We start from the raw sequence: 16447 nt of genomic DNA on the forward strand, positions 1-16447 counted from the left end.
AGGAGAAACATAGGTCTATGTATAGGCAGTAGGGAAAGCAGCCGGTGGAGACTGAAAGAATGGGGATGACTGGAGGGGACAATCCTGGAAGACAGGATGGAATGGAATTACTTGTACATGCTGAGGAAAGAGGAAGGACCACTTCATTATGAGATGAGGGTGGAGAAGGGGAAAAGGGATCTGGATGATGTGAGATGAAGAGAAGAAATAGGCAGTTCTTGGTGGTCTCCTTTTTAAAGTTAAAGCACAAGCTGAGAGGGTGAGGGAGGAGAGGGTCCATTCAAGGGAGTTTGGAAGAGAGTTGAAAAGGCTTGGAAAAAGTGGCTGTGGTCAGTGAATAAATTAGGAAGGCATACAAGCAATTGCCCTACCACAGTAAGGGTTCAGTTGAGATGATGTAACAGATTTGCAGTGGACCCAATAATTAGCACAGTTTCATGAATTCTCTCCAGCCTTGTGCAGCAGCATGTGAGGAAGTAGCTAATGGTGGGACCGATCCAAGACTGAAGCTTGGCAAGTCATCTAATTTCCCTGAGGCTCATTTTTCTCATCTGTAAAATGATGCTGATACTTTTTAAATGCTCACCTTGTCTTAGAATCAATACTAAGTAATCAGTTCCAAAGCATAAGAGCAATAAGGGCTGGGAAGTGACTTGCCCAGGGTCACAAGTAGGAAGAGTCTGAGGGTAAAGGTGTGTGAGGTCAAATTTGAATCCAGAACCTCTCATCTCTATGTTTGGTTTCCTACCAATTGAGCAACCTCTCCCTGCCCCAAAGCTAATAATTGTACACAATTTCACAAGGATCACGTAAAACCATGAACATTAAAAAAATTTTTTTTTCAAAGTTGTTATGTTGGTATACTTAGAATTATCTATTCTGCAAGAAACCACAAGAGGCAGTGAAGCAAAGTGGGTCAAGAGCTGGTAAAACTTGGGTTCAGTTCTCACCTCTGATGTATTGTGACTTATTCACTTTAAGTCACTAGAACTTTAGAAAGTGGTCTGATGTTGCTAAAACAGTATAATTTACTATAACTTTTCTTGGAGGTAGCCATAAAGCATGCCAAAAAAAAAAAATCACTACTAAGATGTTACTAGAACAGCAAAATTTACTCTATATTTCCTTGGAGATGTTTGCAATTCATGCAAAAAAAAATCACTAATCGATCAAAAATAATGCTTACTGTGATGACTCCCCCCAAGCCCCATACCCCGGGATTCTCAATCCCTAGATTTTGTTCCACCCCCACCCCCAACCAGTTCAGCCTGCCTTTGACATCCCAGGGCTACTGCTGTCTCATTGCTGACCTCTTCTTAGTGTCCTCCCATCCCTACACCTGATAGGCTTTCCTTCAGTGGGAAAGATAAGATTTTGGCTTCATGTTCAAAATCCCTATTATCATCATCCAGTGACAAGTTAAAAGTGTTTCCTAGTGGGAGGTTACACTTACCAAAAAAGGACTTTCGGTGGATGGACATTTTTCAAGTGCTGCAGAGAAGTAAATTAAAGGTAGTGAAGAAAGATCGGAAGTTAGGGTTCTCCATAAATCCAATTATTTGTAACCAGAAGTTGTTTTTTTTTTTAAGAAAAGTTTTAAAAACAAGTTTTTCAATTGATCAATCTAAAGACACTTCAAAGCAAAGACTTTTATTTAAGGACATTTTGTGCCAAGAATCCTAATAGACTATTCATCTTTTGTTCATGTTTTTCATTTTTATATATACATACATATTTATACTTTTTTTTGACAATAGCAAATTTAGTACAGAGCAATTCCGGATGAAAGATGATCAGACTATGAGACAAGCCCCCATCTTTATATCCACCCACCAAAAAGTCACAGCTAGAGAAACTGGCCACCACATAAAACCATTATCACATTAATATTTTTTAACAGCATCAGCCCATACTCACTTATATAGACTGAGGTGGAAATATACATTCAATTGAATGTAAGTTTATCCAAAACGTCCATAATGCCTCTGGCTCCCATTTGAGATCACATTTAATATAAATAAATCACATTTTGGATAAAGAATGTATACAAATTCTTTGACAGTTTAAGAAGCTTACACACAAAAGCTATCCTTCATTACTCAAACACTGACCAACTGGCAGTGTTGGCTTTTCACAACAGAGGCCTGGAAAGTCATCCACTGGGCAGGAACTCTGTCCAGATCAGTGGTTTGGACCTATCAGTCCTGGTTGGAAGGTGGTTTGCAAAAGGTTTCAGGAAATACTGGAATTAACTTTGGACAGTATGAACAGTATATGCCCATTAAGTTAATCAATCTGGAATCATAAATTCAAGTAACTAATAATTGAAACTTAGCAGAAAGACACTGGCCTGACTCATTTGGAAGAAATCACAGACAATAGAAGCAGCAATCAGTATTTAAATTACAGGGTTCAAGGTTCCTTGACTGGTTAGAAACAACTCCCTAGGAATGGCCACAAGTGGTTCCTGGAAAAACAGGTAAATGCTGATGCAGCAAAACCCTGAGCTGAGGCTGGTGAACTTGACTAGAAAACTATGGATTTAAGCAGAGACTAGCATCCCTCCTTTTCCTTTTGGAGAGAGTAAAGAAAATGCCCTTCTCCTTTGAACTCAGATCCCAATTCCCCATATGCATCACCACCTATAACTCTTAAAATTCAAGTGTGTCTGGGCCGAGTCCCAAACTTGTTCAGGACTTCCTACTCCTTTTTTTCCTTCTGTAAAACCAACACTGTCCTCTTTCCTCAAGCAGAGAACAGCGCTGCTCCCAATTGCAGGCAATCTATACTCAAGTCATTAAAAGAGCAGTTCCAGAAGAAAGGCAGGTACAGAGTCCGCAAAGGCATCAGGCAGGACGCTCAGGTAGCCACCATGACCAGATACCAACTTCAGTCCAATACTCAATTTCTCTTTTGGGGTAAGGTCTTGTTTTAAGCCTCAGAGACCATTCCCTAGCATACAAGAGAATTGGTGCCAGGCACCCCACAGAATTCCTAGTCCTTATGGGGCAATTACCCTTTCCCCTGCAACTCAACCCCATAGAACAACCAAAAAAGCAAGTCTATTCTCTCTAGGCCTGACCTGACCCAACATAACCCAACTCTTATCCCTGGAACATGTCTGGGGATGAGATATATACTGACCAGTGGAGACATACTTGTCCCCAAAACAGTGCTCCATTGCTAACAAAAACTAGCAGTGACTCTAGATCCCTAAAACAAAGGACCGGGGTAGCAGTTTACCATCACAGGGTATGATGATAATCAGACTTGACCATTCAGAAGTGGTCATTTGTGACTATATTTGGAACACACACACACACACACACACACACACACACACACACACACACTCCACCTTCTTTTGATCCCGAGTAACAGGGATGGTTCTGAGAGCTACCTAAAGTCGCAAGGAGGCTTGCTTAGGAACATTTCTGAGATTCGTAAACATTTACTTTTAAAATCCCAAACAAATGTATGGAGACTGAGGTATTTGTGCTGAGCATGGAGCCCCCTAGAAAGAGGACAAATTTTTATGATTTGTCTCATGCAGAATACACAGCCCAATTCTGACCTATGTTTCAAAAATAAAAATGACAAAGGCACTGTTCAAAGCACAACTTTCTGTTGTTAATTAACGGACAGAACATCCTAATGTTTTCTTCAAATTTTTGTGGAAATCTGGATCAACTTCCCTGGTGCTTAGGATCTAGAAACCAAAACTCAGGGAACAAGCCCAGGGGTCAAGATACACATCTTAAAAAAGGGATAGACAGTCAAGAAAGTCAGATATAAAAAGGAATGTGGAGTCAAAGTCAATCACCTGAAATTCAGATCAGCCCTCCAAGTAATCAAATTCCTAATTCCAAGCTCCACAAACAGTGGTCAAAAACAATGGGGCCCTTCCTTTACTGAGAGACCTGAAGAGTGGGATCCATACTTCAAGTCTGTCATCAACCAACTCAGTGTGACCTTGAACAAGAAACTTCCACTTCAGCCAGCCCTTGGCTTCCCCTAGCCCCCTCCTTAATCTCATTAGTGTTCTCTGAAGCACTTAATGGAAAGGTGTGATGTCATTCAAGTAAGTGTTAAGGAGCAATACTAATGATTTTTGCCATTTGATTAACTGCTTTAGCTTTTCACAGAGTACCAATTTGTCCCAACACAATGCATTGAATTTAAAATAAAATTGAGAAAAACCATTCAAAAAATCCCAGTCTAGTAAATTAAGACTGTAGATAGGACATCAGCTCACTCTGTGAAAGAACATGCTTGCCTAATCTGCTGAGAATCCAATAACACACGACTATGTGCAGAAAGGACCCATTTTCTGAAATTGGCATATACTGGGTTATAGGATAGATGGAGGAGGGGGCTGTGAATAGCTTAGCTGGGTTAATGTTGAATACTTGTCTTTCTTTGGTTGGACTACTTTGCTTCTAGCTGAAAAATCCCTGCTCACTCAGGATGCTCTCCTTCTCTTAGCAGTATCTGACAGAGCTTTGAGAAAGGCACTGGTGACCCAATCTTAAAAGCTCTGGAACCTTTTCTAACTATTCAGGGTCTGGGCCTGTTGGCTCTGAGCCATGTAGGCTGCATATTGCTCCATAATTCAAAATTAGGTCTGTTAGGTCAATGCCCAAGGTATTGGGTACTAGCCATCTCCTGTAGACTAGTAAAAGAGTTCTCACTCAAATTAGAGAACAAAAATGGAAGACTACTTCTTTAAATCTTCAGTAGCTCATAGGAGTTTCTCAGAATTCCCTTCCAGCCTTTCTCACCATATGACAACTTTATTGTTAAGTCAACTTTCTGATCCTTGAACTTTCCTTTGAGCTTTATTTAATTCATTAATTCCCTAACAAATCCTCTTTAGCTTTCTTTAGATTTGTCAGCATTATCAGGGTCGGGTCTTCCTCTCCCAGTTAGTGATCTTAAATATGCATCCAACTCTTTAGATAAAAATTAGGTGAATGCCTTTCGGCCCCTTTAGTAGGAATAATTTTGTTTCCTATTTTCTGAACTTTTCCTACAATGTGTTTCCTTCATCTGCTGTGAGAATAGGAAACAAGATCGGCTTCAGATTGTTTCCTCTGTCTATCCTTCCTCCCACACAACAATGATTCATTCTCTCTTTCTCTCTCTAACCTCTACCCCACCCCAGTAGATAACTTTATTCTCCTATGTTTGGGGCAAAGTATTACAGTCAACTGATCTCTAATACAGTGCTTATTTAAGGAAATTAAATCAAATCATCTGCAATGATCTAGCTGGGCATTTCTGACAATAAGCATCCCCTTCATTCTTTGTTTTTAAAAATTCCAATTCATTGTTAAGCTTTTAAGTCTATTCAATAATATTTAAAAGAAACCCCCCACCCCTGAAAAACCTGCTAAGGTCCATCATCCAATGCTTTCCTGTAACTGAATTTTACAAATCTTATCTACCTTGAACAGGCTAGTGTCCCTTATCATTGGGATGGAAAAAGCCTCAATTTCCTAATGAATGATGGTTGATGGCAAGAGTACTTTTTATAAAAAGTCTCTGTTCAGCTCTCCTCCCCCCTGCACCTTCTCTATGATGACCTTTCGTGGCAGTCAAAGAGGGCTGTGTGCTGGGGTGGAGAGAGGACCGGATCCAGGTGACTTCACCTGGCACCACAGAGCTTCAGACACTGTCTCCTGCAGGTTCCATGAGGCACCTCTTGGCAGCAGCAACCTTCCTAAAGTAGAGAAAGCCCCAGTCTAGATAAGCTTTCCTGAGATGGGTAGAGCCTAGATATTTTTCGCTGTGGTCCAGTCAAAAAGCTCTTTTCAGTCTTAAATGCTGGTAAAGTGAGAAGCCACCTACATGCTCAACTGGGGATGACTTTTAGGCACTAGGGCAGGAGGGCCAATTTTCCTGCCTTCCACTGCAATGTTATCCCAATGCACAGGGGTCTACTGTGCAGGAAGAACTCAGCAACAGCACCAATGAATGACCACTGAATCATGACACCTACATGATTACAATATTTTAAATCTGCCTACTTAGATTCATTCACTCACTATTTTTACCATTTACTAAGACAGTCTTTTCTTTTTTAAGAGGCTTCCATCTGCTAATGGACAATTCTTTACTATTTCCCAAAGTCACTAGTCTTTGCAGAAACAAGTGCTAGCAGTTTAAAGTTCACTGGTAACCTCTTGAACAGTTTAGCCTTCCTCTTGATATACACAGATACAAAAAACAAAAACAAAAACAAAAAACCCCTATTCCCCTCCTATCAATGCAGGCACCACTGCCTTTTGCTTTATTCCCATTCCCTTTACGTTCTTGTCATTCAGCACTTCTACTGGCAGATTCCAAATAGACTCCTAAAGTATTCCTACACAGTGCTCATTGTACTCCATGTCCTTTGCTGAGGGCAGTTCTCAGCACTTGATGCTGGCTTTTTCTAATTAATTCATGAGACTGCTCATTCTCAATGGCATCCCAAGACTTCATAACTAAATCTGGTCTCTATTGTCCCTGAATGCTGAAGGGGGGGAGCACTTTTTTGGAGTTAAGAAAGGCCACATATAACTGGCAGAAAGAAATCTGACTTGTCCAGATGGACTGCATTCTGTTCCCTAATCTCAAAAACAGAGCTCACCAGGAAGTCAAATCAGATTAGTATTCCAGGAAGATGAAACCAATTGTAATGTACTTGTCAGATTGCCCCACTCAATACCCCCTAGATGCCAATTAAGTGTTTAACAAAGAGTTCACATGAACCATACACTTAAAAATCAAGAACATCATCTTAACCAGGCTGTTCTTCCACTCTAGGCAGAGAGCTACCTTATATATGTCATTTAACAGAAGTAGGTTAATTTTTTTTTCCTAGTGTTTAATTCTAGAATCTCTCATCCAGACACTGCCATTAGCTACTGATATAGCTAGAATTGGCACTAATAGCTCAGACCGGAGAAGCTAGGAAACTGTAAGACTTCTCAGAGGAAATCACTTCAGGTCATGCTATACTGAAAAGGGTTACAATTCACTCTCTTTTCTTCCCATTTCCCCTTTATGCCTTGTTTTCCTTCCCTCTTCCTTTTTCAGAAAGAATGAAACATGTATGTAAAGGCTACCAACCAAACTCAATAACTACTGAGATGGTAAGGAATTCCTTGTTATTGTTAAAATACTTTGTTACACATCAGACATGAAGCTGGTTCTTGTACTGAAGTAGAGTGAATTACTTCTTGTGTGTGTGTATGTGTGTGTGTGTGTATGGGCGTGCACATGCACACACATATTCATGCTCAAGTCCAACAACCATCTGCCTAAGTATATATCATTACTTATTAAGACATTCTGGGTTGGTCAATACAACCAAGAGCTGACCAGACATACAATAAAAGAACAGGAAAATTTTTCAATGACAAATTGCAAATGAGATCACATTTGCTGACTTCAGAACAGAAATAAGCATGGTAAACAATATTGTGCTCACATTTCAAGATCAGATTCAGAAATAAGTAGGACAATCTTCTTCTCTGTCAGCATATTTATAAAACCAATGGAATCACACTATTCCATTGGGATTGGAGTGGGGAAGAGAGGAGTATCAGAAGTTACAGGTGCCATGAACTGGGAAAATGAACCCTGGCGATACAGTTTAATGTCCAAAAAGTTCTTCATAAATAACACAAAAGATTTTTAACATGCAATCACTTATATTAAAAATGCCAGTGTTTCTCCATGTGACATACAACTATTGTCCAGAGTCATGAAATGTGATTTGCAAACAACTTGGTTCCTTGCTTCCCATAACCAAGAGTGTTGGCTTAGCGGCTGCCAATTCATTATAAGGAATGCAGATTATCATCAGAAAACATTTTAATTATATACAAAAGTCATTATCAGGATGATTACACAAAATACAGATGTAAATGTACACCTTCTATAGAGTCAGGTAACAATGCTGTGCTTCGCAAATTCACGGTTTCTCATTGCACTAAAGAGCTTGGACTGAGGTGAGAGGCACTAAACATCAAAATCAAATCACAAACTAGGGAAACATAACAGAAGCACAAGTCAGAGTTGTCTTCCTTTTGGGCAAAAATCAACCAATATTGGTGGTTTGGGAATGGCTCGCTCTTCTTACACCACTGCACCCCCAATGTGGACGTCATTAGATCTGTATGTGTTTCATAATCAAACCAAGTGGGAAAACAGGCTCGTTGTGGGCTATAATTGTGACATGGCGAGAGGCTTTTGCTGATTTCCATTTTACAATACACCCCATCTACGAGAGTAGAATTTCAAACTTGGGGATGAGCTCATGAAACTCTCTCTCAAATTCTAGGAACATTAAGTCCAACAAACAACACCTTCAGACGCCATTCTGCTGCCAATGCATTTTGAAAATCCCAAAAACTGAGGTTTTAAAAAAGGGATTTGGATCCCTGATTTTCAAACTCTGACCAGGCATCATTTAACTCCATGAAGATCATTTTGGCATACTGCTCATAGGGCTGCCCGGCGGCCTGGGAAGAAAGAATAGACAGACATCAGAAACTGGTGGCCTCCTCACAAGAAACTAGAGCAATTCTTACCTAGCCATCCCTCTGTCCCCCCACCCCCAACTTCAAGGGCACTCACCAGAGCCACATAGAAAAGAACGGGAGTAGTCTATTATTGGCCAAGTTCCTGAGACCACTCACAAAGTGCCTCAGGACACAAAGCCCTACAACTGGGTAGATCCATAGAGAAAAGAAGCTTTGCTGGCCCTGACAAAGTAGCTCTGACCAATATGTTCTTTTTCTACCTACCTCTCCCCCAAATTTCAGGTGATAAAATTATCAAATGTGATTTGTACCTGAGGTAAATGGGTTTTAATGATCACAAAGTCTAACCCTGGTCTGGGATTAAGTTTCTCAGCAGGAAATAAGTATCAGGGTCAAATAGTTTCTTCAGGCACCTACATTCTTTCTCAATTCTCTTGTGGTTCAAAGGACAGGTAGCAAGCTCAGCAGTATAGCTCAGCAAAGGCAAAAGTGCCATAACACCTGCCAGTATCAGCAGGTGTGATTTAAATGTTTCCCCACAGCTGCAGGCTCCATATCCTCAGATTTAATCAGTTGTGATTCTCTCATTTGATCCTTGCCACAACTCTGGAAGGTCAGTTCTTGAGATACCATTCTGCCCCATCTGATGGTTAAGAGACTCCACATAATATCCTTGATGAACCTTTGGGACAATAACCAAGCCTTAGCTTCATATAATTTCCTAACCCTTGAGGAGTCAAGCTGGGTAATGCGTTTCCAGTCTACTCTATGGTATCTCAGATCACAAGAAAGGCACTCTCTCCCTGGTCAGGCAATTGACACAGGGACCTTCTCTGCTTGTGATACTGAACATACAAAGATGATAAACAAGACAATAAGGATAATGATTGAATAATCAGTCTTAGCCAGTTATCTCAGAACAAGATTTACCAAGGGACAACAAAGAAAACCTTTATTTCCCACTCCTCTCCCCAACATCAGCCACCCAAGAGACATCTAGCTAAAAAACCTGAGTCCAACACTCATTGCAACAGGCAAGAAAGTACATATGATTTTATGTGACCCATCAGCAACTAGAAATGCCCTCTTCTTCCCAACCACAGGCCTTCAGGAACAATGGCACTGTGAAGTACAGCAACCTTCTAAATTCAACTACCTCCAGCACATGACAGTTTGCTTACAGATCAGAGTAACAATAGACTGAAACTTAAATCTTTCAGCTAAATGTTAATGCTACACAGTAACACTGAATTTGAAATATTACATTTAGTTACAAAATAGCCTTGGAAAGTGTAATTTATTCAACTGAGCCATAATTAAATGTTTTGAATACTGAAAAAAATATTTATACTTTTAATGTTGATTAAAAAAAATCAAAACTATAAAAGCATCCACTTGGCTGAAAAGCTTTTCCAAGTCCTCATATCCCAAGATTTCATAATGCTTGTAGTTCATGAACAAAAGGAGAAAGGGAACTGGAGAGAAGGAAAGAGGGAAGGGGGAGGATAAGGAAGGAGCAGATGAAGAGAAAGGAGAGGGAAAGGGAGGAGGAAAGGGAGCAAGAGAAGGAAGGGGAAGAAAGAGGGAGGGGGAGAGGGATGAAAATCCGCAGGAACCCTGGACATCTCACCTTGTCTGGATGAACCACCAGCACAGCTTTTCGGTAGTACTTCTTCACCTGCTCAGGAGTCACCAGGTCTGCCATGCCAACTGGTTTCCACCTGCTTTCTCCCTCCCAAAGCACCATGTGCAGTGTGGAAATCAGAGCTCTTATATTCCTCTCTTTTCCTTCGATCCAATCAAGAAGCTGAGAAGACAGAGATGAAGAAGCTTAATCTGCAATACCTACATACTCTAAAATTTTAATTCATTCCCAAAACTCTAGAAAAGATCTTTGGGAAACTCCAAGTGTGAAAACTCTTTCCACCAATGAAGATGTAGTCCTCTTTTTTAGCTTTTAGTCTTATGTCAGACCTCCACCCACAATGCCATGTGCTACTTTTCTTTTTAAAGGAATTATGAAAATAAAACATGATGACCATCATGGATCCAAAATCAAAAACTTTCTCTTAGAATTAGCTAAAATGAAACAGACTATAATGTAGGCAAGAGTTCTAGAAATATTTCATTCAAGTAACAATTTAATTACTTGAGATGGTTGTCAAACAATGGAGAGCCAAAGATTTGTATATAATTGATATTGTAATTATCTATACATTAAAGCTAGTCTTTTAAGAAACTATTCCATAATACCTACTAATAACCTAATCTGGAATTGAAAATTTTCACTTATTCCAACTGACCTCCAGAAATTAATTCGTAGGTTAATGAGAGCTTGATATTCCTTGACAAGCAGAAGTGTAGCATCATTAAAAGAAATAATCTCCTCTCCCTCTCCGTCCCCATCCCTCCTTCCCTCCCTCCCCCTCCCCCTTTCTTCTCCCCCCCTCACACTCACACACACACCAACAACAGGTCTCCATTCAGTTCTATGTCAGTATAGCCAGTGATGAGGAATTATATTAATCACCAATCATTTCACCCATTCCACTTCTGTGTAACTCTAACTCAGGGGTCCCCAAACTGCAGCCTCCTGAGGCCATTTATCCAACCCCCACTGCACTTCCGGAAGGGGCACCTCTTTCTTTGGAGGTCAGTGAGAGGAGCACAGGATGTGAAAGTGCAGCGTCACTCACGTACAGTACCACTTCCGGTGACATAATCCTTTTCATGGCGCCTTGTTCTGAGAGTAACTGAATGAGAACGAAGCGCCATGCAAAGGATTATGTGGCTGCACAATGGAAGACATCAGCATGGTGAGCAGCGATCTGGGGGAGGGGATTCTGCACTGTGTATACTGCTGCCCGGTATAGTGGTGGCAGTGATGGGCCTGTGCAAGGTGTGGCAGGCCCATCACAACCAGCACTGTAGCCTCCACTATCCCAGACTGTGGTATACAATGTCACAGGCCTAGCACCGCCTTCAGTACCATATACAGGCATCAGATAATGGTGATTTGGCCTGTAACATCAGTGGTGGGCCTATACTGTGAGAAGCCCACCATTGCCACTGGGTATTTTATAAGACACCCCCTATTTTTTGGGGGGGGGGTCAAATGAATAAGACAGTGTCTTATTTTCTGGGAAACACAGTAATACAATGGCCTGTATACTCCCCCAGATGCACAACATAAAGGCCCCTATTATAGGGAGGAGTATGGGGGCCATTGTACTGTGTAGTAATGTGGGGAGAGACTTTTGGGCAAAGGCAGGTTATAGGGGCCATTATGTTGTGCATCTGAGGGAGTATGGTTGCCATTGTACTATGTAGAGGAAGTGAGGCATGTGTTTTTCATATTACAGTCTATAATTACAGATCCATAAATATGAACTGCAAGAGGACACACACTAGTGTCGTGCCTTCTTTTTTCCTGTGTGTTCACAGATTGCAGTGTGGTTCTCACAGGGTAGTGTGAACTGGAAAGGTGGTGGAGGAACCGGCTCTATAATTGTGTTCCTGCACCAGTGTGAGCCTGAGGTAAAAGTGGAGTTCTACCAGTATGGCCACTGGAGAGGCTGAAATGATGAAGACTGGGAAGGCTGCATTGATGGACACAGATCAGACTGCATTGATGGGCAGTGCCATCTCTATGCCTCAGTGTGGGCAAAATTATTGTTGGTATATTGTTTTTGTAGGGCTGTGTGTATACATATATGTATGTATTTTACTAATAGCCATTTGGAATCCCTAGGAAACAATGACATCAAGAAAGAGGAAAACTGACTCAGAGTGTAGGATATTCAAAGAACAGTGGACTTATGATTACTTTTCATACAGTACAAGGAAAGAGCTGTGTGTTTGATATGCCAGAATATAGTGTCTGTGTTCAAAGGAATACAATTTGCGTCGACACTATCAAACTCAACACAAAGATAAATATGATTGTTTGGTCAGAGATGTGAGAAAAGATAAAATATTAAAACTGAAAAACACATTGACAACTCAGCAAAATACTTTTGTGAAGCAGAAACAGATAAATATTTCATCACTGCAAGCAAGTTTTCAAGTTGCCAAGCTAATAGAGGGCACTGGCAGACCATTTGTGGAGGGAGAATTTATTAAAGAGTGTCTTCTTTCTGTTGTCAGAGATGTGTCCAGAAAAGGCAGACTTATTTAGTTCAGTTAGTCTTTCAGGATCTACAATTACACGAAGGATTGAAGAAATGGGAGAAAATTTGCATCAGCATTTGCAAAACTCTGCAAGAAAACTTTCCTATTTTTCCTTGGTACTCAACAAGAGCAACGATGTTCGTGATTCTGTACAACTTTTAATTTTTATTTGTGGGACGAATGACAATTTCGAAGTCACAGAAGAGCTTGTTGCACTGCAAAGCATCAAAGGAACAACTACAGGAGAGGATATCTATAAAAAGGTATACCAAACTGTGAAGGATTTGGAGCCGGACTGGGCTAAACTAGCCAATGTGACAACTGATGGTGCTCCTAGCATGGTGTGGTCTAAGAAAAGAGTAATTGCTCACATTAACCAAGAGATGGAAAAATGTAACCATTCTCATCCAATAGGCATACACTGCCTCATCCACCAACAAGCGCTGCTATGTAGTAAATCACTGAAGTGGGACTCTGTTATGAAAATTGTGGTATCTTGTGTTCACTTCATTAGAGCTAATGCACTAACAACAGACAATTTCAGAAATTTCTGTGTGAGCTAAATGTTGCCTATGAAGATGTTCTATACCACACAGAAATCCGTTGGCTGAGTCAAGGGAGAGTTTTGAGACATTTCTATGACTTACTTCCACAGATTACAGCTTTTATGTTTTCAAAAAACAAAGAAGTACCAGAGCTCAATGATGCAGAATGGAAATGGCACCTCACCTTTCTGACAGATGTAAGAGAGCTACTCAACAGTTTTAAAGTGCAACTTCAAGGAAAAGGGAAGCTCATCTGTGACATGCAATCATATGTGAAAGTATTTGAAGTAAAATTAGGCCTCCTTATCAAACAAGTGAAGGAGGAAAATTTCTGCCATATCCCTGTAACTCAAAATCTGTTAGCAGAAAAACCCTTGATTACATTCCCAAAAGAAATGTGTGTGGATTCACTGGAAAAGTTGCAAAAGAAGTTCCAATTCAGATTTAAAGAGCTTCATCTCCATGAACAGGACATACAGCTTTTGCATAACTCATTTTCTACTGACATTGAAAATGTGGTTATAATTTACCAAATGGAACTGGTTGAACTGCAGAATTGTGACTCTCTGAAAGACACATTCAAGTCAAGCAGCTTGCCTAATTTCTATGCATCTCTCCCCTCTGAGACATATCCTAATCTCAGGAACCATGCACTCAAAATGGCAACCATCTTTGACAGCACTTATCTTTTTCCAGAATGAAACATCTGAAATCTCCAACCAGATCTAAACTAACTGATGCACACTTACATCACTTGTTATAGCTAGCAGTGACAAATATGGAACTGGAAACTGACCATCTCAGTAGCCAAAAGCAGGTCCATAGTTCCATTGAAATACTGGCCAGTTTGTTGATTTAAATTTACTTGTTCTTTATTTTAAATATTGTATTTGTTCCTGTTTTGTTTTTTTACTTTAAAATAAGATATGTGCAGTGTGCATAGGGATTTGTTCATAGTTTTTTGTTTTTGTTTTTTTTTATCGTCTGGCCCTCCAATGGTCTGAGGAACAGTGAACTGGTCCCCTGTGTAAAAAGTTTGGAGACCCCTGCTCTAACTACTGAGGAAGTTTCCCTTCATTTACACCTGCTCTCTACAATTTATACCCTTTGTAGTCCTAGTTCTCCAATCGAGGACCAAACACAGCCAGCTTAAACCCTCTTCTACATGGTACCTCATTAAATTTTGAAAGACAGCTATCATGTTTCCCCCTTTACACCTTTTTTTTCTCCAGGAGAAATAAGCTTCCTCAGTTTATTCAACTTAATACCTGTAAGTTATGGTTTCCAATACTCTCACTATCTAGGTTGTCATCCTTTGATACACTTCAATTTTTAGTGACCCTCTTAAAATATAACATTCTCAAAGTGTAGATAATGCTCCAGATGGGTGTACAGACACCATACTTCTATTAATGCAGCCTAATGTAATATTATTTTTAGCAGTTGCTGTCATATTGTTAACTCATATTGAGCTTGCAACCTACTAAAATATCCAGATTTTTCTCACTTGAACTACTGACTAGCTATACTTCCTCAATTTCTGCATTTAGAGATCAACTCTCTTTATCTTTAGAATTTTTTTAACTGTGATTTTAACACCAAACAAAGCAAGTGTTTCCACATATAGAATGGAAAAGAGGATTTTATGTGATACTGTAAATCTTTTATTATTGGGAAACTTGCTTTTAAAATATATAATAATTCATGGGTGGTTTTTGAAGCTGCCTTGCTTGTTTTCAATTCCTTCTGGCCTTCTGTTCTCTTTTATGCATTAAAAAAAAAAGCTTCTCAATGACCCCTTTTTCTTTTGCCAAATCTCTTCTCAGTCTGAGAAAGGAAGAGGGTCTTTGTAACAAATAATTAAGGTATACACTTTGTCAACTCTCTGTATTCTATATATATGGCTACATCTAATATAGAGGTGTAAAAGTGCATATATGTTCGCATGTACATCCACATCTCTATATATACCCAAATAACTTAGTGCACAATTTGACCATATTATTTTCCTACTTTAAAAAAAGGATAAAATAGAAACTTTTTATCCTATAATTATGCAAAAGCTTCCACAATCTGGCTCATCTACATTAACAAGCTTATTTTACTCCCATTTTCCTTTGGTATTCAAAAGTCTCATCAAACTATATTCTATATTATTAGTTGCTCTGCTTCCTTCAGTCTCCTCCTGTGCTTTTGTTCAGGACATCTTTCAAGTCGGAGGGGCAGGTTCCACCCAGATCATCACCTAAAATCTTCCTTTAAGGTATGAGTCACATACCAGCTCCTTGTTGAATAAAACCTTCCCTGAGCCCACCCTGCTGACATTGATAGCTCTTGCCTCTCATCTGGTTCTCCCATTTGCACTGATCACATTCTACTTCTGTTTACATGCTTTATCTTCCTCCCTTTAGACCATCAGTCTCTTGAATGTAGACATGTTATCATTTTCCTCTGTATCATTTCAGTCCCACACTGCTTGGTGACTTTTGGCAGATAGGAAATGCCAGACAGAATCCTGGACCTGATGTAGGGAAAACTCAAATCTGAGTCCTGCTTCAGACAAGCTGTGGGATCTTATACATGTCAAAACTTCTCTCAGTCTCAGTTTTCTCTTCTATAAAATGGGGGTAATAAGAGAATCTACTTCATAGGGCTGTTGCAAGGCTTAAATGAAATAATATAAAGTGTTCTATGAACCATAAAATGTCACATAAATTTTAGCTACTGTTTATTTGTGCTAAATAAAGAGTATGAAAATATTTTATTTCTCTAAGTAATCATTAAAATTCTGAGTCAGAAGAAACTATGATGGGATAATAGTCACTTTTCCTACCCAATGGCTACATCAAGAGCAATCCTCAGGGACAAGAAGGTTGCTTAGTGATCCAAGCCTAGAACAGGAAGTTCTGGGTTCAAATCTCACCTTCAATATAGTTCTTAGAGGGGGCAGCTGGGTGGCTCAGTGGATTGATAGGTAGGCCTAGAGACGGGAAGTCCTAGATTCAAATCCGACCTTCTCTGTAAGGCCAGGGAATGTCATTTTTCCATCTTTCTAGGAGTATCACCAGGCACAAAGCCTTGAACCATACTAGGCAGTTAATGACTATTTGTTGAATTGAATTTACCCCCCTTAGTCTTTTCTTCTGACTAAACATTCCCATCACCCTCAACTGTACCCAAAATGATGGCTCATGCCTC

The 16447-nt window shown here is 39.9% G+C and overlaps 1 protein-coding gene and 1 long non-coding RNA gene across 5 annotated transcripts in view; one reads left to right on the forward strand and one right to left on the reverse strand.

Annotated features, from left to right (window-relative positions):
* Positions 1-16447, forward strand: part of LOC103101431 (uncharacterized) — an 83864-nt gene that overhangs the window by 9424 nt on the left and 57993 nt on the right. The gene's annotated exons all lie outside the window — the stretch shown is intronic.
* The window catches only part of GAK (cyclin G associated kinase), a 113726-nt gene continuing 98913 nt past the window's right edge, over positions 1635-16447 (reverse strand). For all 3 annotated transcript variants that reach the window (XM_056802252.1, XM_056802253.1, XM_056802254.1), the window contains 2 exons: positions 10165-10341; positions 1635-8513 (listed from right to left, as the gene is read on the reverse strand). In XM_056802252.1, the coding sequence (XP_056658230.1) occupies positions 8412-8513; positions 10165-10341 (279 nt within the window). In that variant the 3' untranslated portion in view covers positions 1635-8411. The remainder of the gene's footprint in view (positions 8514-10164; positions 10342-16447) is intronic.

Source organism: Monodelphis domestica, chromosome 6, assembly GCF_027887165.1.
Source record: "Monodelphis domestica isolate mMonDom1 chromosome 6, mMonDom1.pri, whole genome shotgun sequence".
Classification (NCBI taxonomy): Eukaryota; Metazoa; Chordata; class Mammalia; order Didelphimorphia; family Didelphidae; genus Monodelphis; species Monodelphis domestica.